Here is a 27,796-nt window from a genome sequence, read left to right as displayed (position 1 = left end):
TTATTCCCTGGATCCGACCCGACGCCGGCGCACGCTTGAACCCAAATGATCGAAGCGAGGAGCTAGTTCAAGCCAGCTATATACATTCGCGCAGTCAGTCCATCGTAGACGGCGCGCGCTCACGACATATATACGTACACTCCTCGTCGTATTCTGACTCCGCTCAACCGGTACAAAAACGAACAAAGTGCTTCCTAGTTTAATTTAGAATTAAAAGGCCGACATGCCGAACGGAATCGTGAGTACTTTAACCCTTTTTATTTCCTATTGATATTTAGAGATTAACTGGTTTAACATTTTAAGGCGATAAGTTTTAAAATTGTTTTTTTTTTTTATAATTTTCTTTTTAAGAATTACGAGCGTAAAGCCGTACACTTCAAATTTAATTTGTCAACCGATTTAAGCGGAGAATGGCTAAATGTTGATACATTCATATCTTAGTATGTAAATTACATCCAAATTGTAGAGATTAATTTGGAAAGACCCAAAAATAAAGAACACTATATTATTATATCACTAATATATTATGTTATTTAGTAAGTTTTGGATTTAAGAATTCTCAGAGATGATACGCATCAAAAATAATAAAAATAACGTTTTTTTTTTTTAATATTTTTTATTTCAATACAGTCATTTATATACGAAAAACTTTCGAATATAAATAAGTAGTGTATGGTTCGAATTTCTCAGAAGCGTAAGCTTGATGTTCTAAATGATTCAATTATGAAAGGTAATTTTCGCACCTCTTAGTGAAGAGGGAAGCTTGCTTTGTATACACAAACAGTTAGGTACCATTAATTCTAACTAAACGACCGCTTCTAGATGACATCTATCGATGAACTACATTTTATCTTCCGTTTCAATATCTTGACTTTCGGTAGTTTATGTGTTTTAAATTTTATTTTTTTCCTACCTAATCTGATAGACTTAAGAGGCTATGTTGGCGTAACATTATCGTGTAGATGAGCTCTCGGGGCTCAAACCTGACGACGTTGCTAACATTAACCCTAGCAAGAACAGTGCTTCGCAGAATCTACCCCCGTATCGGAAACGCGACCCACTGGGAAGATCCGGGGAGTAACTCAGTGGGCTGTGTCTATGGATTAGTTTACTCGCCGAATCCTTCATGCGACGGGTTCGACGAGACCGGTGACCTGTGCTTGAGGTGCCTAAAAGCACCGTTAGTGGATCAGGAGGATCCGTAATGACGTGCTTTTTAATAGTGTACACAGCGAGACCGGCACACGGTCTTCCGGGTGTTAAGCGGCAGGTAGATCCGCCTCATTTGAGACGTGAGGAGGAGGTTTTGATAAGCTTGCGAAAAACGACAATCCTTTATTTAAAAGTAGATTTCTTCAGTTTCAAACCAAGCTTACCCCAAAAATATATTTAATTTTAAAATTCTAGTTCCACAATTATTATCTTTCTGGGTTTCATATTCATTCTCTTTGATTGCTCCAAAACACATAGGTTGAATAATCCAATTTTAAGACACAAAGTAATGCGGTAACTGGTATGCGGTATGTGGACGATTCTATGAAATCTCGGACGAGTGGCATTACTCGTAATTATAGTTAACATGATCCGTAAGGTCGAGTTACATGTTATCTGTACATGTTTAATTGAATTTATCAGTTAGTATAAATAATAAAAACAACGTTTTATGCCCCCGTTTCTTACTTTTTGTTCACAAGCGTGAATCATAGGAAAGCTCTAGCTACATTTTGGGACGGCTACCAGACTTTATGGTGGTCCTTTTCTGTGATTCGAATTATTATGCTGTGTATTTCACTGCGGAATTTAAAGATACTACAACGTCATTGCCAACGCTTAAGATGAGACTTGACACTAGATGAGCCATGAGCTTGTCCTCCTATCTAGGAATCTTCTTCTATATCGTTCCCTCACTGCTGAAGATCGCGACCATATGTGACGTTCCTCCACTGTGTTCGTTTTTTTTATTGCTTAGATGGGTGGACGAGCTCACAGCCCACCTGGTGTTAAGTGGTTACTGGAGTCCATAGACATTTACGACGTAAATGTGCCACCCACCTTGAGATATAAGTTCTAAGGTCTCAAGTATAGTTACAACGGCTGCCCCACCCTTCAAACCGAAACGCATTACTGCTTCACGGCAGAAATAGGGTGGTGGTACCCACCCGCGCGGACTCACTAGGGGTCCTACCACCAGTAATTACGCAAATTATAATTCTGCGGGTTTGATTTTTATTACACGATAATAAGTGGAATGAACCGCATGGTACAGACTACCACCTCCTATCTAGGACAATAATAAAATTATTGATTCAAAATTCCACTTATGACGTGTCCAGACTTCGATTAAAATCACATACCAACAGATGGTCTGGATTATATTATTATTTAATGCATCTAGCCTAAATGATTTATCTTAGTAAATGTCTAGATTGATACGTAATAAAATTTATATATATTTCAATTTCTGTCGTAAGAAAACGAGCGAGCATAAACCCGATCTAATAGTAGTCTTCATCGTTGCTTCTGGACATCAGCAATACCATGGCCACAGCCAAGCCGCTGCCTACTGTAAATAATGCAGCAGATACTTTTAAGTACCTATTGTTTTTGAACCAGCAAGTTGTACTGTTCACTTTCCTGAAAACAATCCCATAAAGCTTATCTTTAAGTTAACAATGCGTCAGTGCAAAGACAAATTTTACGCCACCTCGTTCTAGAAGAATCTAAAAAGAGCAATGTACTCTCTAAAGACAGATATCTTCCTAGTTTCCAGTTCTAAGTCTGACATTTAATTTTCCCTTTATTGAAACACAATTCGCAAATACGTTCTGTGTTCCACCCAAGTTATTTTATTTTGCGGCGTATTTTGTACAGTCGTCTACTTTATTTATTTAATGCTTATGTGGGTAGACGAGCTCGTGGCCCACATGATGTCAAATGATTACCGGAGCCCATAGACATCCACAAAGTAAATGCCGCCAACAACGTTGAGACATGATTTCTAAGTCTCAGTTTGACGGTACTACGGTTGTCCTACACTTCAAATCGAAACTTATTACAGTTTCATGGCAGAGATCGCGGTACTTAGTATCCGCCGTGCGGGCCCATGCTCTTACTAGGGCTAGTACTCTTGCTAGGGTTAGTGTTAGCCACGACCACAACTTAGAGCCCTGTGAGCTCACCTACTCGTTCGACGAATCTAGTATGATCTCTTGAGGTCACTAGAATAGGAAGAATTAAAAAAAATAGCGTTCCCTCAAGACGCCTTACCACCAATCGGTTGAACTAAACTAAGCAGAAATAATTTTTTGGCTGTAAACCAGAAATAAGAAAGTACTATTATTTTTTTAAGTTACCTAAACACATCCGTCTCTAATGAGTAACTAAATGCACTGAAACAAACGCAACAGTAATTCAAAGCTTTATCTTGATGTTACCTGAATCCCGGTCAAGGATTAACAATGCGTTTCAGAACTCATTCCTTTCGCTTTATTCGTGTGTCTCCGTCATCGACATATTTAGAATTACTAGGAGACTTTTAGGTTCGATAGAGCTTTAGAGACTTTTCGTATATTCAATAGGTCAGGTAGGATAATCGAATTTAATTTCGATAATTCTAACTCTTGACGTTCTTGTGTACCCGCTAAAGTGTGTTCAATTTACATTCAGCTTAAATTTATATCATAAACAATTTATATAAAACCAATGTCGTAAATGATTGACTAACAGCTTTCACTGCATTCGTTCAATTACCACAAGGTGCCCTCAAAACGCACTTAAATGATGAAAAATGTTTATTTTATTAGTCTTACTTGCCCACATGCAATACCATTGATTGAAAATCGAACATATCCATAAATAAATGATCCTCGATCTTCCTAAGTTGATACTTATCGAGAGACCTCGTTTCTTTGGTTATATCCAATAGTTGTACCTAATCACACAGCGCAGTGCCTTGGTTCAGTTCTCAGTTAATGCTGGCTGTTGCAACTTATTGAATTGTAGATAGACTACACACACACGGCTGACCTGACATTTATTAGGTCAAGTTAAGTAATAAACAAGGCGCATTCGATGCGTTGTCAATGAGATAAAGTAGTTTAAATGGCTGCACTAATCTGTGTTTTGTCGCATCACAGAGCTAATTGTTCATTCGTGAATTGTATTAATGACTGATGTTTAGAAAAAAACTAATCAATATATTAAATAAAGTCTGTAGATTAAATACATTAAAAAACAACACACAAGGGTCTACAGATAATTGTGACAATAGAACTTGTTTACCCAAGAGAAAGGTTTTTAACTGCATTTACAATTGAACGTTAATTGGACACCTACTTTAGCAAATGTTTACACGCAGCTTTTTATGAGTTTCACAATTGAGAACTTGTATCATTTACGTTTCCTTTTCAATTATAGAGATATTATATTATATTGAGAGAGAGAAGTATGGAGGAGTTTCTTAACATGGGATTTATTCCATCGAGATATTATGATAATTTCGATGGATTTATTCATTATAAGGAGAGCCTCAGTGTGTATTATGAGTACTCAGCCAAATAGTAATTATTAGTTAAAAACCCTTACATACATGTGGACCCGAGATGTTGAAAACAAACACACACTAGATGCACACAAGAAGAAGTGCACTCAGACCTCTATTACTAAATATCTTTAATCAAGATACTTACTGAATGCAGCTGGCAATCGAAGCCAGGTCTCGTTATAAATTAATAAGCGTCATTAACCATCTAAGCGATCTTAAGATAGTATTCATCTACAGTCGTCAGTTTTACATCTCTCATAGAAGGTTAGACAATTTACAAATTCTATAAATAATAGGGGTTACAGTATGAAATTGCCGTTCTATTGTAATAGGTACTTCGAATTGACGTAGAACCTTCATGGCTTGAGATTTTTGAATAAACCTCTTTTTAAATGGTACCTATGAGGCTCTTCTTTTAAAAAATCTGCAATGTATAGATAATAATGGTAGATATTTTGATTGAATAAAATGTTAAATGAAAAAAAAAAACGAATTTCAATTTTTCAGTAAAAATCGGCAATTTCAAACTTTAACCTCTAACATAAACCAATGTCAATTGCTTTTTAATAACACTTTTTGCGTATTTGATAAAACTGCGGTATGGTTAATTTCTGTTAAATAATGGAACAATGACATTTACGCACGAATAAAAAAAGTAGGTGAGTATTCGAAATGCATAACAATGATAAACAGGTTACAGAGATCATAAGTCAGAAGATTCTGTTCAAGAAAGTCAAGTGTAGGTATGACATAACATTCGCGTCGATTCTAAACCATCGGAAAGAAGTGTCTTTTTATTTATTTATTTATGTTTGAGAAGTTACTGGTGGCCCGGAGGCCTTTCCAGTTTTACCACGGCAGGTGGGCGAGCAAAAGCCAGGAGAAGTGGGGTTTGCTAAGAGCTATCCGAGCGCCTCCGAAGGAGACCTAACAACTCAAGAGTAGCTATTTCGTGAATGCATCTACTACCGAATCGGAATCGCGACCCGCTGAGAAGATCCGGCGAGAAATTCAGCGGGCTGATGTTTGGGTTAGGTTGCACGTCGAACTCGGCAAAGAGTTGGGTACGGTTACCAGGGTCCCTAAACCTACTCCTAGTGTTAGAGCTAAAGGTGTCTAGTGCAAGGGTTATTGGATCTGATGGATCTAGCTATGGACAAGCACGTGCCTAGGGCGTCGACGGTGACTGGCTCCTGCGGGTACCTAAGTATCACAAATGTCTACACGTAACGCGAAATGTGGGGGCCTTTAGAAAGGCATTTGAATCTTAATAAAGGAAGTGAGAAACATAACACAAAATACAATCACTGCACGCACATTGTGCTTGTATTTTTTAGGCATATATGGGCAGACGAGTTACGGCTTACAGCCATAAAGGATGGAATTAGCATATCTGGACATTAGATATGTACGTACGACTCGGTCATTGGTATCGATGGGCAAATGTGTTCTCATCGAGTGCTAGCATCTAGCCTGCATCTAGCCCACTAAGTTTCTCGCCGGATCTTTTCAGTAGGTCGCGTTTCCGTTTCCGATCCGGTGGTAGAGTCTGTGAAGCACTGCTCTTGGTGTGTTAGTGTTAGTAACGTCGTCAGGTTTGAGCCCCGTGAGTTCAACTACTAGTCAAGGCTACGCTGAAATGGTCGCTCAAGACCATCAGCTTAGGTAGGAAAAAAAAATCGATAACGAATTGCTCGCAAAATCTCGATTACGAATGACTTTTCTTCATTCAACTTTGTATGCGAGAGGAATAGGCACTAGGTGGATGCGGCCGTAGTCCAAACGTCTAAAGGATTTTTTTTTCATGTTTTTCTAAATATAGTTGATAAGTAAGCCCAGCTGATAAAGCGTGGTTACCACTACCTACATAAATTAGTGTTTAGTTAGAGATATTACAGAATTAATGAGAAGAAGTGATTCCCGGAAACTTTTTCTGAAGAAATGAAAGCCTTCGCTTACGTTCACAGAGAGACGGTTGTTATTCTATAAAGTTCTAAGAAATAAAAAACCTCTGAAAGGTACCGAAAAAGGAATAGGGCATCCGTTGCGACTAAAGAAAATGGTCATAAAACGAATGAACACACATAGAACGTTTATAGTGAAGAAATCGAATTAAAAAAATTTAAATGGAAATTTAAAATTAATTTATTAATTTTTAGTTTAGAAATTAATTTTAAATTTATAATTTAATTTAAAATCGAATTTACTCATACTTGTTTTTTTATTTCTATGGTACCGGCGAATAGAACTTGACATTAATCAAATACCTAATACATACATCTCTTGCAAATTACAATTTCAAAATTTGTTAGCCACGATTTCCTTCTTTAAATTTATGTAATAATGATCTTTTTTTAATATAAAAATATAGCTTCTCTTACTATCTAGTTTGTAAACTTTTTTTTGTCAAACAAAAATATTATCAATATATTAATGCGCGAAACAAGGAAAAAAACAAAAGAAAACATCGCATTTATGATACTCTTAAAATACATATTTTTGTATTTATAATAGTTAAATAGTCGTATTTAATTAGATATACTTCATACATGACATAATATGCACTATGTCTAATTGAAAACATTGAACATCACATTTCAGTATACGTAACAAAAATAAACAGATAATAATAAAAAGGTCGTGAGAAACAAACATTACAAGACCCTTTAAAAATTCCAAAAAAAAAAATTAAACACATGCTATACACCAATGAAGGTTGGTAGGTGTTTTTTTAAATGGACCTAGCGTCATTTCCTGTTTTCCATAGTTGGTAAACAGCTTGATATCATCGACTCACATAAACAAAACATAATTGAGTTTATCCTAAGGTCCGAGAACATTATTAAGCGAGAAGTCTCCGTGTATACTTATAGCTAGTGGCAGATGTTGTAAAATAGTTTCCTAATTCTCATAATATCTATGACAAAATCGAATGAAGATGATATTGCGTTCTGGTTTGTAGGGTAAGATAGCAAAAATTCTTAAAGTACTGAAATATCATGTATCAAAATCTGATGTCCATGGACTCTGGTAACCTCCTAACAAATAGTAGGCGATTGGTAGATACAGATATTCGATTATAGATTGGATTATAGGAAGCTTATGTTTTCAATTACACCAAATTTAATTTGTTTTTCAAGTAATTCAAATGTTCAATACAACCCAACGTTTCTAACAATTTCAAACCAGGAACGTTTTCAAGCCAACCGTAATAATAGTAGTTTATTTTGAAACTAAACACGTCTTTCCTTCACGGAAGTTTTCCATAAACACTAAGCCCGGTGATTATTGAAGGAAAATATAATCCTTGTAACCGCAGAAAATTACATAATATATATTTATGCAGCGTCGTGCGCAAAGAAATGGCTTTTTTATACATATATCAGTACCTAATAATATGTTGTTGAAATGATATCATCCGAGCCTAATAAATCTTGGTATTCCGAAAACGGCGGTGTTCATAATAACAGCACTGAATTAAACTACTCCGCCAGCCGGGCTTCCTTGGGGTGAGCTGCGCCGTCTGGTTGTAGTATTGACCGCGGTAACCCCCTTACCTTATCCGGGTTCTGACCTCGGAGGACGCTTGAGCGAAGAGTGCAGGGGAGTCGTTTAGTGGGTAGGATCCTGAAAATATCCTTGGGCCTGCGGTCTCGCAGTCGCAGACCAGTTCCACATACCCCATGCGCCCCCTAGGCACGGAGACCTCGTAGGAGATTCAGCAAAAAAAAAGGTACTTATACTCCCCAGCACCCGGGCGGGCCCACCGGCGCTCACTCTGAGTGGCGGGGGGCTCCGTCTGTGGGGGAGTTTTGCTGGACTTCCACCGGGTGCCTCCGTAGGTGGCGGATAACGAGCCTCTGGGAGCAGTCACACTCCCAGGGGTATCGCTCCTTCTCTCTCGTCGTGTAACAGCGGGAGAGAAGGAGCGACGGGGACCAAAACCAGCAAGGGGGGTTCCGGGTTCTCCACGCCCTTTACTGGCTGAAGGGTGTTTCTCTGGAGACACCTGGGCCTTCCCCTTCCTTCTTCCCCTTTGATATCGGCGTTGCTTACGCATCTTCCGGCCGCTGGTCGCCATGTCCCCGGCTTCGGCTATAGGTAAACGTCCTACAGAGGGGGGTACCGGTGTACCGGCGTGGCTTCGTCGTTGTTGCTCTCTTGAGCGTTGGGTGGTCTGTCCTGTTGCTCATTACACTCGGCGGGCCGCCGGCCAGCCCATAATCCTCGTGGGGGACCGGGGCCGTTGCCGCGAGGCAGGGGCCCGCGAGGACGTAAACCTCTTTAAAAAAATCCCCGATCCTAAGCTCTGGTGCCCAGCGATGGGATGAATAGCTGGAGGGAGTCCAGTCCCGAGGGACCCCAGGGGACCGACCTCTGGTTAATCAAAGAGTACAAATGGAAAAATGGCATCTGCTGGAAAACTATTACCCCAGGATGGTACCTCCCGCTCCGCGGGGGGCTTTTTAGAGCGTGCCTCGAGTCGGGACGGCTCTCGTCGAAATGGATGACAGGCAGACTGGTCCTGCTGAGGAAGGACGGGCGCCCCGCGGACTCACCCGCAGGCTATGGCCCCATCGTGTTGCTGGACGAGTCAGGCAAAATGCAAGAGAGAATCTTCGCGGCCCGCATCGTCCGGCACCTAACCGAGATGGGTCCCGATCCTTCCACGGAGCAGTACGGCTTCAGAGAGGGCCGCTGTTGCTGTTGATCCAACTCCAACGAAGCCGTAACCCGGGGCGTTGTGGCAATGGCGGTGTCTCTGGACATTCGGAACGCATTCAACACCCTGCCCTGATCGCGGAGGCGCTCGAGTATCACAGCGTCCCCGTGTACCTTCACCGGCTGATCGGCTCCTATCTCGGGAACAGGTCGATCGAATGCGTCTGACACAGTGGGGCGGTGTACCGCTTCCCCGTCGAGCGTGGTGTTCCGCAGGGGTCTGTCCTGAGCCCCCTGCTGTGGAACATCGGCTTCGACTGGGTCCTGCGGGGCACCCTACGGGGGCCTACTATAACGCGAGATCTACTACAACGCGAGGCCCACTACAACGCGAAAGATTAACATGTCAAAGGTTGTCCATACCTGCTCTACAACTACAAAGATAGATAAGAAATCCTAGAGAAACAATAGGTACATTCGTAAAACAGTGTAAATAATGTATTTCCATTGTTACATAATCTTTCTTTTAGCCCACAGACGTCTATGCTGGACATAGGCCCTCCCCAAGCCTCGCCACCACGACATAACTAGCACCTTATCTGAATATAAATTAACGGTATCATCCTACATACATACGTGTATCTCTAAATATGGATAAGTCTAGAATGTTGTCTGTGAAAAGAACACAGATATTAAAATTTTTACTAAACTTACTTTTTTTTCTCTAAAACTAACATTATTATTAGTTTGCGTAGATGTCAGGCGATGGCGCGATCCATATGAAGTGAATCTTCTCAATATTCAAATTATGACGCGAAATTAAAGCTTTAATGACAGGTACATTAGTACATTAGAGTACATTGTACAATTGAATGTATATCTACGGATATATGTATGTACCTAGGTTTATGTGTATGATGTGTGTATGTGTATGTATGTATTTGTACTTATATGTATACCGCCAATTGTACTTTTTTTGTATTTAATATATCGCACTGTTTATTTGTTTTTTAGTGTACAATAAAGAATACTCTCTCTCTCTTTCTCTCTCTCTCTTTCTCTTTCTCTCTCTCTCTCTTTTTCTCTCTCTCTTCGATCAATAATAGTACTATTGATCGAAGCTCTCTCTCTACATTCATGTACTGACTATATTACATGGTGCACAGAGTATGATCGCACTGGATGCGGGTTTTCTGAGTTTATCTCTACATATTCGCTGGTAGCCTAAGATGCTATTCCAGTTACGCCCTGACGGGTAGGTTATCTCACGGGCTCAATTTGAGAGAATTTGTTAACACTAGCCCTAGCAAGAGCAGTGCTTCTCAGAATCTACCAGCAGATCGGAATCGCGACCCACTTGTTACGACTAAAACCAAACGCAATAAAAAAAACTGAATTTCTCGTAATACTTACATCAGTAAACAGACTTACATTATTAAAACGATAAATTAAAACATTTAATAGCCAAAAACGAAAATATTACTAAACATATGTATGTAACTACCTAATTATTCGTTTTGTGAAAACGTTTATCCGGCCACAACAAAATTGGGCTTAAATCTCTTAAAATACAATAAATATTCGTAAAGATAAGCCCACGAGTTGTTATGAATAAAACACGTGTGTGCAAGTCGAGGCCTTATACTTGTCATGCCGCGACTTCATTCAACACACTCAGGTACAACCAAAACTAATGTTTGTTGGTGTGTCCCCAGAGACTATGGTGGGTCGCCGTCGCGCTTCTATTGTGGACTCCTCAAACAGAATGCCGGGAAGTTACGTAAGTATATTTTTTTACACAATAACAGTATAAGCAGAGCTTATACGAATTGTAAAGGAAATTTTTATGCAAAAAAAACTATGATTACTTAAAAGATGAAGCAGGTAGAAATAGTTTTTCAATTACATGTATAATAGAAGACGTAGGAATTTGATACTTTTTCCTGATCTACTCAATTTCGCTTTTACTCAAACCACTGGTACCACTGGAAGCGCGTTCGATTTCGTATTCACTATACAGGGTTCTTGACTCAAATGTATAAATTTCATTGCGTCATTAGGTGATCGAGTTCACAGCCCAAGTGGTTGTAAGTGGTTACCGGAAGCCCAGGACATCACAAAGTGAGTAGTCCCACTCATATTCAGACATAAGATCAAAGTATGACCCGTCAGACTATTTCATTGTTCTATTTTGTGTTAGAGCCAAAAAATATAGATTTTTGTTAATAGGAATAAAAGGTACCGTTTCAAATGTCATTTAATTCGATTATTTAATGAATTCAACAGAATAAGTAACCAACATTCAGTAAATAAAAAGAGAAGAGAAGTAAAAAAAAAAAACATTTTTATTAAAATGTCGATCGTGAACTATATAACATTAAATAACAAAGCGTTGGTGTGATCGAAGATTAACGTGACTATAACAAACATGATTAATTACACATAACATAAATAAATAAAGTCGTGGAGGAAACAATTATTTATTATTTTGCGACATTTATCAAATAAATTTTTAGTCATTACTTCTTCCTTATGTAATTACATATAATATTAACATTTTGTTCTCTAGGACTAGTCTACTTTGTCAAAATCTTTATATAATATCATATTTTTATCTTTAGATATTTTTGCTGTTCAATTATAGTTTTATCGCTTTGCATTCTGTAATTGCATTACATTTTTAATGATTCATTAAATAATTCGGAGTTTCTGTGACCTTTTTTTTAACACTGAGGAACTGGGAGAAAGATTTCCGATGTATCGTATCAATTCAAACAAATATATAAGCGTTGAAATACAAAGGGTAGGTAGGTACCAATTATTCTATACTAGTGGACCCCGCGAACTTTGTTCCGCCACACGGTTTGTTTCAAACACATCAACCGGTTAAATTCAAAATTCTACTTTAATTAACCATAGAATATATTACGTTTCGCTGTCAGTTGCGTTTTGTTATTCCATATTAGTTGCGTTTTGTTATACCACGTTTTATGTCGCGTCCCACGGGAACGTGATAAAAATATCCTTTGTCCTTTTCCTGGTTTTAAGCTACATCCCCACCAATTTTCAGACAAATCAGTTCAGCCGTTCCTGAGTTATAAATAGTGTAACTAACACGACTTTCTTTTATATATATAGATAACATATAGTAGCCTAGCACATGTTTAACAAACAACTTCTAAAACGAGTAATAAAGGAATCATGTGATAAAAAGGTAACGATTAACGGTAGGCAGCCGCTTGGCCCTACCCCTGGCATTGCTGAAGTCCATGGGCGACGGAAACCACTCACCATCAGGTGGGCCGTATGATATCGTTTGCCTACAAGAGCAATAAAAAAAGGTATGCGTATTGTAAATCCACGCGGCAGGTAGGTGCCACAATTTACTAATTTCTACTGTGAAGCAACCCTACGTTCAGTGTGATGTATGAACGCCGTTATTACGATACAATTGTGGCTTCGACTTCAGACGAAATTTGATGTTTATTGGAAATCTAACATCGCGATAGAGACCTCGTTACAAGTCGTTTAGTATTTGTTTTTTTATTTTCTCTCAACCCTATTTTTTTATTTTAATTCGTCACTACGATCTGCTTCAACCCACAGGAGCGACAAACACAATCCACTTAGGTACAATTAAAAAAACGTGTGCAAATGTCATATGAGTCGGATTCGAACTTCTTGAAGATGTTGAGAGATTCAATTATCTAGACCAAGACAGGTCAAGCTTATAAAAGCCTGTCAAAACTCCTTCTATAAACAAAAAATTAAATTGAGAATTAATTTACAATTTAAATACTTAATAATAATTGTGAAACGAATATAAAGTGCCTTAAGCATTTTAAACTCGACAGAATTCTCTTTATATCAAACTAGCGACCCGCCCTCGCTTAGCTTTGTAGCTTTGTTGAAATTGTAATTTATTATTGATTTCTCCACTATTTAATGGATGTTATTATACATATAATATTCCTCTTCAATCACTCTATCTATTAAAAAAAAAACACATCAAAATCCATTGCGTAGTTTTAAAGATTTAAGCATACATAGGGACAGATATAGGGACAGAGAAAGCGACTTTGTTTTATACTATGTAGTGATGAACACAATAAAAATAGATACTTAAAACCGTTGTATATTATTACATCAACCGGAATTCGAATATATTTCTGAAGCTACATGACTTGTGAGTTGTAGCTGAATCTTCAGAGAATAAGTGGTTTATTTATAAAGTTCACGTTTCACAATTTTCTAATTTGGTGACAGTCTGACGACGACGAGATGTGAAAGCGAATGCATCGCTCCTAAACATAGCATGTAAATTCGGTGTCTTATTCGTATGCAGGTAATACATATAACTGTGTAGTGGCGAAGTGTCAGTTTTTACACGCTTTATATTAGCTTCTCTTGTATGTATGTTTGTATGTTTGTAACTGACTCTTTTAGACGCGATTTTGACCCACTTTAAACGGCCAGATTTCATTCAAACTTTGTAGGTTTATCGAGGACCCATGACAATACAGTAATTTGATAAGCTTATTTCATGCCTCAATTTGCAAAAGAAGATTTTTGCCAATTTATATAATTTTTATCTATAGTCGATAAGGCAGGAATTGATGTTAAAGTACTTACCTAATAGTTTTAAAAATACGTTTTTATAGAAAATTTTACTATAAAATGAAAAATAAATAATAGTTTCAAAAAACTAAAAAAACACGCTTTAAATATAATTCAACTAAAAATAGAAAATAAATTTTAATTAATTTAAATTGAAAATAGTGTATAATATATTTTATTTTAAAAAAAGCGTGGGATGCATGGTGTTATTAGTTATAAATATTTTATTATATTAAATTTATTTTCTATTTTTTATAATATTAAAATTTATTTTCTATTTTTTAGTTGAATTTTACAAAAAGCGTGTTTTTTAGTTTTTTTAAACTATTATTTATTAAAAGTTAAACCAGAGACAATAATTGTTACACTTGGACAAGCCTGACGCATACTAAAACTGTCTTCCTGGCTCAATCTTGTACAGATATGATTTTAGGCTATCATACAATCACTGTTAGTATCTTCCTTCGTATGTCCATTTTTGTAATAGAAGCCGATTGGAGCGTCCATGTATGGATTCAATTTCAAATACACGTATCTACTAATTTGTTATAAATTCTTTTTTCTTCAGAAGCCATAGTGGTCTAAAGGATAACACGACTGGTCAATTTGTATAGAGCCACGCGATGGTGCCGCTGTTTGAAACCCGTAGGCAGGTTTAATTTTTTCTAAATAAATACGTAATTAACAAACATTCACGAATTACTTCCACAGTGAAGAAAAATATCTATACATATAAATAAAATTGTAGTGTCTGTTTGTAATATTGAAATAGCCTGTTTTAGAAAACACCAAAATAACACTTTTTACAATTTTTGTCTGTCAGTCTGTCTCTCTGTTTGTTCCGGCTAATCTCTGGAACGGCTGGATCGATTTTGACGACACTTTCACTGCTTAGTAGCTGATGATATAAGGAGTAACTTAGGCTACTTTTTTTAGACTAGCTTCGCCCCGCGGCTTCACCCGCGGTACGACCATAATCGCGGGACTCAGCTATCTCAATAATAAAATTTAATGTTTCCGAAGCGAAGCGAGGGCGGGTCGCTAGTATTGTAATAAAAATCAAACCCGCAAACATTATAATTTGCGTAATTACTAGTGGCATGGCGTCTTGTGAGCCCGCAAGGGTTGATTCCAGTATCTTGCCTATTTCTGTCGTGAAACAGAACTTCGGTTTGAAGGATGGGGCAGTCGTTATACTGTAAAAGTGAGACTAAAACTCGACTCTCAAGGTGGGTGGTGGCAATTACGTTGTAGATGTCCATGGGCTCCGATCTCCAACTAATATCAGGTGGGCGCAGAACTCGTCCTTTTCTTGCTTTTGTTATTTGATTAATAAATAAAAACATTTAGAATAGCAAAATATTGTTTCCCTTTGTGGATTATCCTTAGACCCTCTGAAACTGACTGTACAAAGTGCAGTAGCCGTGACCTAACTATAAATAACACAGTATAAATAAGCTCTACTATAAGTATCAACATGCGTTAGATTTGCTATTATTAAACAATAATATTATTCAACGTTTAAACAAACAAAGTACCGAATAACTTTCGAAACATCAACAATTAAACCTACAAAGCGATATTAAATCCAACATTAGTATGTATTGTAGGCAAATTGAACATGCCATTTCCACACATTTATAAATTTTATGTTTGAAAAATAATTACGTTTTACTAAATTGAAAGTTATATACTTAATTTACAGACAAAACTTGAGAACCATGAGTCCGCACGGGTAGGTAGTAGTAATGCGTTTCGGTTTGAAGGGTGGGGCAGCCGTTGTAACTATAGTTGAGACCTTAGAACTTATATCTCAAGGTGGGAGGCGCATTTACGTTGTAGATGTCTATGGGCTCCAGTAACCACTTAACACCAGGTGGGCTGTGAGCACGTCCCCCCATCTAAGCAATAAAAAAAAAATTGTCGTTTTGTTGTTTTCTTTGTTTATAAATTACTAGTTTTTGCCCGCAACTTCGTCCGCGTGGAATAGTTACTTGAGCATAACGCTAAATTTTACCTGCGACTTCATTTTCTTTTGCGTAGAAAGAAAAAAACCCAATTTTGAAACATTATTTATTGGTGCTCCGTTTGTCTTGGCGTGATGTTATATAGCCTATAGCCTTCCTCAATAAATGGTCTATCTAACACTGAAAGAATTTTTCAAACCGGATCAGTAGTTCCTGAGATTAGCGCGTTCAAACAAACAAACTCTTCAGCTTTATAATATTAGTATAGATATCTATTTTCTGGTGTATAATAATATTTAATGAAATCACTGACTTGTCAGCTCTTCTCATTTAAACGTAAAATAAGATAAATTTAAGAGGCAAAGTCCTTTGTTCGCCTGTACATTTGTCGTGTTTTATGTTCACTATTATGTAGAATTTACTAAGTGTCATTTATATACATTATTATTGGACATTCGAATGCAGAGAATCTGTGCCAACTATTAATATTTTTTGAATGTATTTGAGCACACTTTGCTAAAATGGTAAAGGATATAATATGTATAATACGATAATATTGTTCATTAACCCACTGAGTTTTTCCGCCGGATATTCTCAGTGAGTCGCGATTCTGATCCGGTAGTAGATTTAGCGAAGCATTAGCAGGCAAGATTTAGCTTTTGCAAGGGTCAGCGTTAGCAATTCTCTCAGCTTGAGCCCGTGAACTCACCCACCTGTCCGTGAGTAGTTATGGGAAGACACTTCGAACTCTTCTTAGGGTTAGTGCTAAAGGCGTCTAATCTATCTTAGTGAATCGGGTGGAATTATTTACAGGAAATATTTGATGGAAAAAAAGACAGAAACTTTATTTTTTATTCACCACAGAAGTAAACCGATATCGTGCTTGTATCATTTAATTAAACGAGAACGGATATTGAAATCCCGCAAGGAAGACAACTATTTTTGCGCTCCAATCACAAACAAAACATCAATATCTATTTAAGGGTCAACTCCTAACGTTAACATTGATTGATTTATTTATCATCGACTTCCATCCTTACGCATTACTATTGCAAACTTCATTCATAAATGTATTCATAATGTGTGTAATAAATTGAGAATTTTACGCGGAATTTCTATAATCTTTAAATTAAAACTACTGTTACGGTTTAATCTCGTGTTTTTTTTTTATTGCTTGGATGGGTGGACGAGCTTACAGCCCACCTGGTGTTAAGTGGTGACTGGAGCCCATAGACGTGCGACATACAAAGTAAATGCGCCACCCACCTTGAGATACAAGTTCTAAGGTCTCAAAGAATAGTTACAACGGCTGCCCCACCCTTCAAACCGAAACGCATTACTGCTTCACGGCAGAAATAGGCAGGGTGGTGGTACCTATCCGCGCGGACTCACAAGAGGTCCTACCTCCAGTAATTTTTTTTTATTGTCATATCATTTCCAGTGTCGATTTATTTATTGCTTGGATGTGTAGACTAGATTACGGCCTAACTGGTGTTAAGTGGTTACCATAGACATCTACACCAAAATTCCACCTCCCACTTTGACATATGAGTTCTAATGTCTCAGTTTTTGCAATAAAACGGCTGCCCCACCCTTCGAACCGAAATGCATTACTGCTTCATGGCAGAAATAGGCAGAGTAGTGATATATACCTACGCGTGCAGACACAGAAGTCATCATAGCACCAGTTAAATATTTACGATTTTCGTAATCATGGACGACTAATATTAACTCGCAATAACTTGGTCATCATCAAGTAATCATTAATTCTCATTGCGAATTACAACCGGCCTACTGTACTAAATTTAGAATTGGTAATTCAAATCTATAGTGGGCTTAGGAGTGAATGTAGGTTTCTTCGAGTTTATTCGTGCGTCTTTGCCTTTGTTAGCTCTTCAGTAAAGTTTGTGAATTAGTTTCGTTAAAAGAAACAAGGTGGCGCGCGAGTAGTTTCAATTAAACGTTAATTACGGTAGGTAGCGGCTTGGCTCTGCCCCTGGCATTGCTGTAGTCCATGGGCGACGGTAACCACTCACCATCAGGTGGGCTGTATGCTCGTCTGCCTACAAGGGCAATAAAAAAAATTAAAAAAATTTACAGTGTAGTGAAAGCTACAAGCTACTATATGATATTTAAATTTTAGAGTAGGTATATTCTTTCTTTTTCGCTATACGTACATATGTTTTGCGGGGTCAAATACATCTCGCGACATTTAGCAGGTCGTTAGTCACCACGTGGGAAGACTACCCACACTACGCTTTCCTGTGCGCGGTTGCTACTCGAGAACTTTTCGGCCCCACCGGTTATCTATTCCAAGAGCAATGTATCCTATTCACTGCCACTTCAATCTTGTAATCGTTCAGGCTATCCCAGTTACTTTAGTTCTTCTTAGAATCTCCTCATTCCTGGTTCGATTTTGCAGGAAACTTTCCATATAACCATAGCCCTCTCCATTGTCCTTGGAGTGACTTTGAGTCTTCCGATAAGGCTCATTGTCACCGACCACGTCTCACTTCCGCATGCCAGCACTTGCAACACACATTGGTCAAAGACTTTCATCAAGGCATTGCAGCATTTGAGATGAGAAAATTTTGCACAGCTTCCCGAACGTTTCCCAGCCCAGTTTGACAATTTGTGCTAGATAGACGTAGTCGACTATAACTTCGCGCGTAAAGTTTTCTGGAGTGGGCATAATTAGTATTCGTACATATAGTATTCGATTTAATAATCGTTTTGTGCATGTTCATACTATAACCCACTCGGATTTCTGTCCCTACTGAGGTCATTAAGCATTTTGCTGATATTCTCCAAGGTCTCAGCGATAATCACGTCTCGTCGGTAAACCGAAGGTAAGTTATGTACAGACCGTTAATGCCTTTGAGCCCCTTCCGATCCAGAACCTTTAAAAATCCTGTAATGCAGCGATGACAGGTTCGAAGAAATAACATCTCCGTGCTTCACATTACGTTGCACATGGACGGGTTCTGAAGCCCGGTCCTGTAATTGGACTAATAAAGTTGTATTTTCGTACAATCACTTCAACACTTCGATGTACTGGAACCGTTGGAAACTGCAATAGAGCCAAGGTCTCGATCGAATCGAAAGCTTTGTCGTAGTCCCCAAATACAAATCAAAACTGCAGGTTATATTGCTCGGTCTTTGGTACAACCTGCTGCAGGGTATGAATTTAGTCTACGGTTCCGCTGTGCCCGTTAGTAAGAATTACTAAAAAACATAAACTATTTAACTACCCACTCGTTTAAATGAAGAATATTATTAATTACAGCAACAACATTATATTTAATTAAATATATTGTTCGCTTTTAATATATAAATTGAATAAATATGTAAATTGGTGGTAGGACCCCATGTGAGTCCGCATGGTTAGGTACCACGACCCCGCCTATTTTTGACGTGAAGAAGTAATGCGTTTCGGCTTGAAGGCTGGGACAGCCGTTGTAACCATACTGAGACCTTAGAACTTATATCTCAAGGTGGGTGGCGCATTTACGTTGTAAATGTCTATGGGCTCCGGGTCCGCCATTAACACCAGGTGGGCTGTTAGCTCGTCCACCCATCTAAGCAATAAATAAAAAAACACTTTTAACTATTACGCAGAATCGAGGATATCCGGGATGTGCTGATGACCTTAGTTCATTTGGTACGAGCAACAGAAGACAAACTGGAGAGACATGAGTTCAGAGAGAAGATGCTTGGGGAACAAGTGAAGAAGATGCTGATGGCACTTGATAAAAAACATAGAATGTTAGAACCACTGAAAGGGATGATATCGAGGCTTGATCAAAGGCTTTCAAACGTGGAGACGATTCTTCTACAGGTATGTTTAAAGTCACTAACATTGTTAATTATATATTTTAAACCAATCATATTACTTGATCAAGGGTATTTCTTAACGTAAGTTTTATTTCAGAAAGAAGAACGCGAGAAAGATTCTCAAAAGAAGACAGATGAAGCACTGGAAAGTATCCAGAAATCTATTCTAGCTCTAACGACGACAGTCACAGAGAATGCTAAGGAAAATAAAAATACAGAAGTAGACAGTAAATTAGAATCCTATGGAAACACTTTAGAACGACGACTTAATGCTACTGATGCCAGATTAGAAGCTGTGAAAACTCAAATAGATAATTTGAAAAACACAATAACTGAGGTTCGCTTCTAAAATCTATTTCGGTACTGGGTAAATTTTACTAAATTGGCGATTGATTTTAACCGGTCACATTATGCGTTACATTAATTAATTTTCTTCTTTAATTACCTAACTTATTAAAAACTCAGTTGAATTTATCTATACCAGTGGTCCCGCAGTGGTCGAAATTCGACTATAATTAATTGAAATTATAAGTTTCAACATTGTTATGGTCCTATTCTATAGATTTCGCCAAGACTACACTATAGACAAATACTCGTAATATTAAAGATAAACAATACTAACCTATTCTCAATTTGACTACAGACTTTAAGCAATAACAAAAGTTTGACAATAAACAAAGAGTGTATGTGTGTGTGTCAAATACATGGTAGTGTGTGTAATATTTTCTTTATTGGTTTAATGTATCTTTTATGCATAATTTTTAAAAAATATTAGCATTGTGCACTTCTTCTCTATATTCTCTATAAACGTGGAAAATTTCATATTCCTCCGTCCGCGCAATTTTCGTAAAAAGGGATACAAAGTTTTTGCTTCACATATTAATATCTATCTCTATATATATAAAAATGAATTGCTGTTCGTTAGTCTCGCTAAAACTCGGCTGGACCGATTTGGCTAATTTTGTTCTTGAATTATTTGTGTAAGGTCCAGAGAAGGTTTAAAAGGTAGATCAATATAAAAATGCTCGGAATTAAATAAAAATAACAATTTTGTTTTCCCTTTGATGTGTCCCCCGTCGGACGTATTCCTGTTTTATGTTTATTTTATACAAAAGTTTAAGTCTTTTATTTATCGATTGAGGCTCTACGAAGTCTGCCAGGTTAGCTAGTTTCAAATAAATATGTTCGACTTACAGGATAACCTTCGAACATTGTGTCAGGGAATGGCCTATGACGAAAATCCATTGAAGAAACACCTGACGGAGGCTGAGAAGCTATTAAATAAATATGAACTAAAGTTGGTTGAATACAATAGTACTTCGAACAAGAATGATGTTGAACCGATTAATGAGATACCTCTGGCCGACGAGCAGTGGCACAGTAAGATGGCTGAAGGTGGGTTTACATTTCAGATTATCAAGGTTCATGACCTTCAGAACTTGCGAAAGTAAATTTTCTTATTAATTACCAACTTTATTATGGGTATTGCTATAAGAAAAGTCACCTTGACTTAACAATCCCAAAAATTGTTTCTTTAAACACACTTAAAACTTTTTAAAGTTATAAAGATATAAATAAGCATAGTTTATACAGCTTTCTTTAGCTTTATAGTTTAAAAAAAAACAGTTTTCCAAATTATCGTTCTCTTTAAATTCATGTTTAGGCTCACGCTTTTTTCAATTTCAATGTCATCTGAAATAGTTGGGTACTGTAATTATAAAATAGATAAGATATATAAATTAATATAATATGTAAATTATAGGCAACGACAGCATATCTCAGTCTACATCAATATCCTTTCCGAAAATTGGAATTGTAGTAGTAATAGCCTAGTCTATAAATCGTACTGTAAGAAGACATTATTAATCGTGTCATTTGTAATATTCTGACAACGCAGTAAAAGGTACTACCGCTCTGCCTATTTCTGCCGTGAAACAGTAATGCGCTTCGGTTTGAAGGATGGAGCAGCCGTACTATAAAAATGAGACTTAGTCATGTCTCCAGCTGGGTGGCGACATTTTTTTTTATCGTTTAGATGGGTGGAGCTCACAGGCCATCTGGTGTTAAGTGGTTACTGGAGCCCATAGACATCCACAACGTAAATGCGCCACCCACCTTGAGATATAAGTTCTAAGGTCTCAAGTATAATTACAACGGCTGCCCTACCCTTCAAATCGAAACGCATTACTGCTTCACGGCAGAAATAGGCAGGGTGGTGGTACCCACCCGCGCGGACTCACAAGAGGTCCTAGCACCAGTAAAACGTTACGTTGTGGACGTCTATGGGCTCCAGTAACCACTTAACACCATCCTTGAGTTCGCCTAACTATCTAAATTTAAAAAATACAATTTACAGTAATGGAGCGCCAAGAGATAGATATAAAGAACATTCAAAAGATACTAATTGACGCAGAGAGCATGTGGAAAGATTTACCGCGAGTTTCACAGATAGAGCGTGCCCACAACGAAACTTTGGAAGCTATTGTCAACGCAACAGAAGACATAAAAGCTAATGACGAGAAATGTAAGTTAATACTTATTTCTATAATTGTAAATAGGCATGCTTTAACAAAAACCGACTTCAAATAGAAAAAAAGATATTCCAAAACAAATTAATATACACTAAAAACAATAATCATCGAAATTGGTTGGCGTGATATTGAGTTATTGAGTTATTCATCTATTTTTCGCGCACGTAGTTAATGCAAATTTAAGACTTATATGGTTTTCTCATGGATACCATTATCAGAACTGGACTAAATGGGACCACACAGGAAGCATCAGCTTTCTAATAAAAAAGGAATCATCAAAATCGATTCACCCAGTCAAACGCTATGAAATAATACAAAAAAAAAAAACATACAGTCGAATTGAGAACCTCCTCCTTTTTTGAAGTCGGTCAAAAATTATTGCTGATGTGCATATTATGAGAAAAGCAGAGTCTCTAATCAAATTATATTGCCACATAAAAGTAAATGTTTACGATTACTTTAATATATTGGCTTTGATTTGGGAGATTTTTAATACGATTTTCTTTATAACGAAACTAATCTTTTTGTAGCTGTGGATAAGGTGAACAAAGAATTGCGTGCGATGAGCGATCGTCTTCAGGGAACTAATGTGGACATCCAGAAAAGTCTTACGCAGAGCAACACGCTGACAGAACGCGCGTTCAATGACATCTGGCGAAGCTACGACATGCTGCGGAATGAGGTAATCAGTACAGCAAATGAAAATGCCATCCGTGACCACGAAAACTGTAATAATAATCAATAACTTGGAACAATTCACGCACGGTCATCCGTGTGCTTAGTGCGAGTTTTTTAACGTTCTCGATAGCGTAAAAGTTAGCTCATATTTGTATGGAGTTGGAACGTTTGCGTACATTTGCCGCTAAGGGCGCTGTTCGAACTGCATACAAAATTGGGCTAACTTTTACGCTATCGGGAACGTTAAAAAGCTCGCACTAAGCACACCGGCCCCAAATTAGGAGTCCCTGTGTTGTGGGTACCAGAGACTGATAAACATACTTATATACGTTTAAATATATACATAATAAGCACCCAGGTAATGTGTGGACAAACGTGTTCATCACACGAATGTTTGCCCCGATGTGGGATTCTTAACCACGACCCTCGGCGCAACAGTCAGGAGCGCTTCTACCGCACCACCGAGTCAGTCAATCAGTGTAATGTTTTAAAAACAATAGGAAATACCGCAATGAGAGTAAACAACCTGAAAATGAATGCGCATATTGTGTGTACGTACGAGCTTGCCCACTGAGTTTCTCGCCGGTGTGCTTAGTGCACTATCGAGCACTTTTACACTATCGAGAACGTTAAAAAACTCGCACTAAGCACAAGGATCTTCTCAGTGCGTCGCGATTCCGATCCGGTGGTAGATTCTGCGAAGCACTGCTCTTGGTAGGGCTAGTGTTAGCAAATTCTCTCATAGTGAGCCCGTGAGCTCATCTACCCGTCCGGGCATAGCTGGAATAGCCTCTTAAGCTACCTACCAGCGAATAGGTAGGAAATAAATACAAGGTCCGGTATTTCTATCACGAAACAACTATTGTTTCACACTTAGTTTTTACGGATGTTCCGTTATAACTACTGAACCATGCATTTGATTAACTTGAAACTTGGTATCCATGTAGAAAATACATGTACTTAATGGACAGGCTAATATTTATATGATTGTTGGACTCCCTACACCAGTTGCGGGGGCGTTAATGATGAGAATCTTTGTTGGGGTGAGAAATAATAATGTTAATTTTAAATGCCCAGCGAAGCGGACGGGTACAGCTAGTCTTTTATTAAGACTGTGTATTCACGTCATCGTTTCATTATTTATCTATATGTTTTTTTTTTAGATGAAAACACTCACTAAGAGCGAAGAAGTCATTTTACAAACCGCAGATAATGTGATCGCAGCGAAGCAAGGTATAGAATACGGAGTTCAAAAAATCCTTATATACGTGGGCGACCTCATAAAAACGCAGACCAAAACTATGAACAGAACTGTTAGCGAAAGGTAGACGATAATATTTAATATTCAATGCATTGCTAAAATTTTGAACCTTATAAAAAATGCATTACTCCTGACAAATGCACATTTACATATCGCCATAGATTTTAAATTCTAGTTTTATTTATTGTTTTTTAATTTTATATTAAGAATTGTAAGTATATCAAGTATTTATTTAAGTACCTATTGTACTGTACACTATTGATTAAAGCGAAATTTTTAAACAGATTCGACGTGATACATTCCACGGTGATAGACAAACATAATGGAACTCTCGTAAATCTCAACTCAAAGATAGAGATGGAAATGTCGCAAGTGTGGCGTCAGATTGGCATAATGCATCAACAGCTCACAGCAAGCCAAGGGTCACTCAACAAACTGACGGTAATCTATTTTTGTTTCACATTAAACTTTTTCCCGCGGTGCACATACTATTTTTTCTCCTACCAGGCCGAAAGTTCGTGGAGTACCAAGCCGGGGTCCTGGGGCGAAGCCTCGGTGGGGTCCAGGGGCGAAGCCCTGGCGGGGGGTAAACCCGAAAAAAAACAATTTAACTATATTTTAATTTTTAAATAAACTGCTACTAATTGAATAAGAACTATCTGGTGAACTCATCTTTGCTTAATACTTCACTATTAAATTTTATTGCCTTTTGTTTATTTCACTTTTACACTAAACACAATATTGCAAATTACCCGAGCACAAAAATAGCGAAGAATTTTAGGTGCGTGAGAGCAGACGTAGACACTAACGCGCATGCGCACTTGTACCCAGGGAGAAAAAGTTACACTTTCTTCCCTGTACAGCGGGAGGAAAACCGAACTTTCGGCGTCGGTAGGAGAAAAAATATATATTGGTGTATAAAATTAATTTCTCTCGGTTCCCACCTTTAGAAGAAGGGTCGGGTCATCTTGTTGACGAGTTGCGATCTTGTTGAGACTAGTGCGCCATTTAAGCTTGAAGAAGTGCTATGGTGGGTATAAGTGTAAGGGAACGATTTCCAAATCCGAATTGCGAAACGTATAGAGTAGTCATGCGATTTTAAGGATGGGGCAGACGTTGTACTTCTTTAAGATCTTCAAGCAAGCGGATAAAATCGCTCTGTAGACCGACAGTTCGAATATTAATATAAAACGTCGTAAATAGCCAGTCAAATAACTATCTTGTAAGACCCTCAGGTCTAGTATTATTCTACTGATGGCAGCTATTGTTGTTAATGAAATAATTACGATGCCTTTTTTATTATTTGTATTCTGTTGACAGGAACTATCCGAGAGTTACACAAATAGTAGTACAATCACTTTGAACAAAGTGAAGGATGAGGTAATTTACAATGCACCTTATTGCATGACGATTAGAACTATATCACAATGATTAAATTGTATTGTGTGTGTAGGTTGGCAACGTCACTAACAAAGTATTGGAATTGGGTGAGAATTTAAATTACGTATTGGGAAGACTGGCCCTCGTGACGCAGGAGTTCAGCCAAATATCAACAGGATTGAGCGAAGCATTAATGAACTTGAAGAATGATGGGAATGTTGAAGAAAAAAAAGAAAAAAGTTAGTTTTTAATCTTTATTAATTAAATTAATTCTATCAAACCCACGAGTGTTCTGGTTCCATCAGCATTAAATTTGAAATAAATAAATGAATACACACATGTATGTACTTAAAATGGAAGCTCGTCGTATATCGCAGTTGGTTGCGCAAAAATGTAGTTTTACTTTTAAGTACCTACAAAGTCGGGTAATGTTGTATTGGAGAGTAAAGAAAAAACAATATTATTTACAAATTTTAACAATTTAAACATAAAACATTTTCTCGATCCTGAATCTCTATTGGTTCTTACGCAAAATAGTCTTTCTATATTCTTTCCCCATCAAACTCTCAATTTACAATGTTTTTAGAATTGTGACGCAGTTGACCCACTAATGTTGTCCGTGAAATAGTGCCCAAAATTGACAATTTTCCGTCTAGCTCTTGTATTATTTCTTCTCTGAATAAATACCTTTATCGATCTTTATTGAACAATTCAAAAGTTTGAACAAATTCATCCGCCGTCAAGTGAAACGCTCTAACCTTTTTATTTATTAGCAGTATACGTTTTCACATGTTCATAAAACAGTTTCAGGTCCTGGTCCTCACGAAATTAAAACAGAAAACAAACCCTGAGTCGAGTTCGTCGATGCCAAATATACTATAGTTGTATTGTAACTAGTTATAAGCTATTACCAACTTAGTTAATAAGACGACTGAATTAGACACAATGCCTTAAGTTCAATAAAAATTTATAATCCTACCATCAAAAGATAGATTAAAGAAATGTTTCACAGAATATGATGTACTTCTTCTTCTTCTTTGTCGTTTCCTCATTACTGAGAGCCGTGTTGTACTTAACCTATTAAAATCTCAAAATTCAATGTTTTTTATTGAGACTGACTTAATTTCACAAAGGTGAGTAAATTGACAAGATTGTAACGTAAAATTACTAAAAATATATATCACGCAATGCATTGTATTGATCCGTTAATGTTACTTTATCAATACACAAACTGAATTAAATAAATAAAAAAATTAATATGACTACTTATGACGAAACGTAAGCTAAAATTAAATGGTCAACAATGTTAATTAATACTAATTATAGTTAAATTTATATACGTATTAACAACTTATGTAAGACTAATATGTTTTCCTAATAAAATAATTTAATCTAAAACAATATGTACTTTGATTTAAACCGATAATTTATATTTATGTCAGTCAGTAGCGTTTGAAAACGGTAAGTAAAGACGTCTTTCTTCAAACGAAGCCTGCGGAGAGTACCTACTCAGGGGTAGACATCCGTGATTACCTGGAGCTTGACTCAGTTAGTATTTACAGTCGGCATCATTGCGCCACTTTGAGAAGGTGGCACGACACGAAAACCCTCTTGTCGTGGCCGCCGGAAATTACATACCCGACCCTGTGGACCGAATGGTAAACAGTCGACGTCACCCTAAACACGTCAGTATGGATACTCCCGATCCATTAACAGTGCTTTTAGGTACTTCAAGCACCGGTCACCGTCCTTGCCGAACCTGTCGCTTGCGACGAAGGACTCGACGAGTAAATTAACCCACAGACACAGCCCACTGAGTTTCTCGCCGGATGTTCTCAGTAGGTCAGTAACTGTAGGCAGCGGCTTGGCTCTGCCCCCGGCATTGCTGAAGTCCATGGGCGACGGTAACCACTCACCATCAGGTGGGCCGTATGCTCGTCTGCCTACAAGGGCAATAAAAAAAAAAAAAAAGGTCGCGTTTCCGATTCGGTGATAGATTCTGCGACGCACTGCTCTTGCTAGGGCCAGTCTTAGCAACACTCCGGTTTGAGCCCCGTGAGCTCACGTCAAAGAGAAGCTGAAATAGCCTCTCAAGGCTATCAGCATATAATCTTAGGCTTTACAGCCCAGGGTGGCTTTAGCCTGGTCCAGTATGTCTCTCCAGACTGTTCTGTTCAGGGCTTTCTGCTTCCAGTTCCTGATACCGATAGCTTTGAGGTCGTGCTCTACGCGATCTAACCATTGGAGTTTGGGCCTGCTACGACTTCTGCTTCCGTCTGGTTTGCCATATAGTAGTTATCTTGGCATTCTGATCTCCTCCATT

General features: G+C 37.8%; 1 protein-coding gene across 1 annotated transcript; it reads left to right on the top strand.

Annotated features, from left to right (window-relative positions):
• Positions 1 to 26,874, top strand: LOC101738413 (centromere-associated protein E). Its single transcript, XM_004931643.3, has 12 exons — positions 1 to 238; positions 10,921 to 10,985; positions 19,408 to 19,627; positions 19,721 to 19,960; positions 20,820 to 21,018; positions 21,980 to 22,147; positions 22,685 to 22,836; positions 23,996 to 24,156; positions 24,378 to 24,534; positions 25,414 to 25,473; positions 25,547 to 25,712; positions 26,278 to 26,874. The coding sequence occupies exons 1-12, from the start codon at positions 224 to 226 to the stop codon at positions 26,322 to 26,324; spliced, it is 1,650 nt and encodes a 549-aa protein (XP_004931700.1). The 5' UTR covers positions 1 to 223; the 3' UTR covers positions 26,325 to 26,874.
• The last annotated feature ends 922 nt before the right edge of the window (positions 26,875 to 27,796 follow it).

The sequence above is a fragment of the Bombyx mori genome, chromosome 3 (assembly GCF_030269925.1).
Source record: "Bombyx mori chromosome 3, ASM3026992v2".
Classification (NCBI taxonomy): Eukaryota; Metazoa; Arthropoda; class Insecta; order Lepidoptera; family Bombycidae; genus Bombyx; species Bombyx mori.
This window is presented reverse-complemented; position numbering and strand designations above follow the sequence as displayed.

Excerpts from the sequence above, each read along its gene's own strand:
- LOC101738413 (XM_004931643.3), top strand. Across the intron at positions 24,535-25,413 it reads GGTCACTCAACAAACTGACG|GAACTATCCGAGAGTTACAC; the intron begins GTAATCTATTTT and ends TTCTGTTGACAG. Across the intron at positions 25,713-26,277 it reads TGAAGAAAAAAAAGAAAAAA|TTTCAGGTCCTGGTCCTCAC; the intron begins GTTAGTTTTTAA and ends TTCATAAAACAG.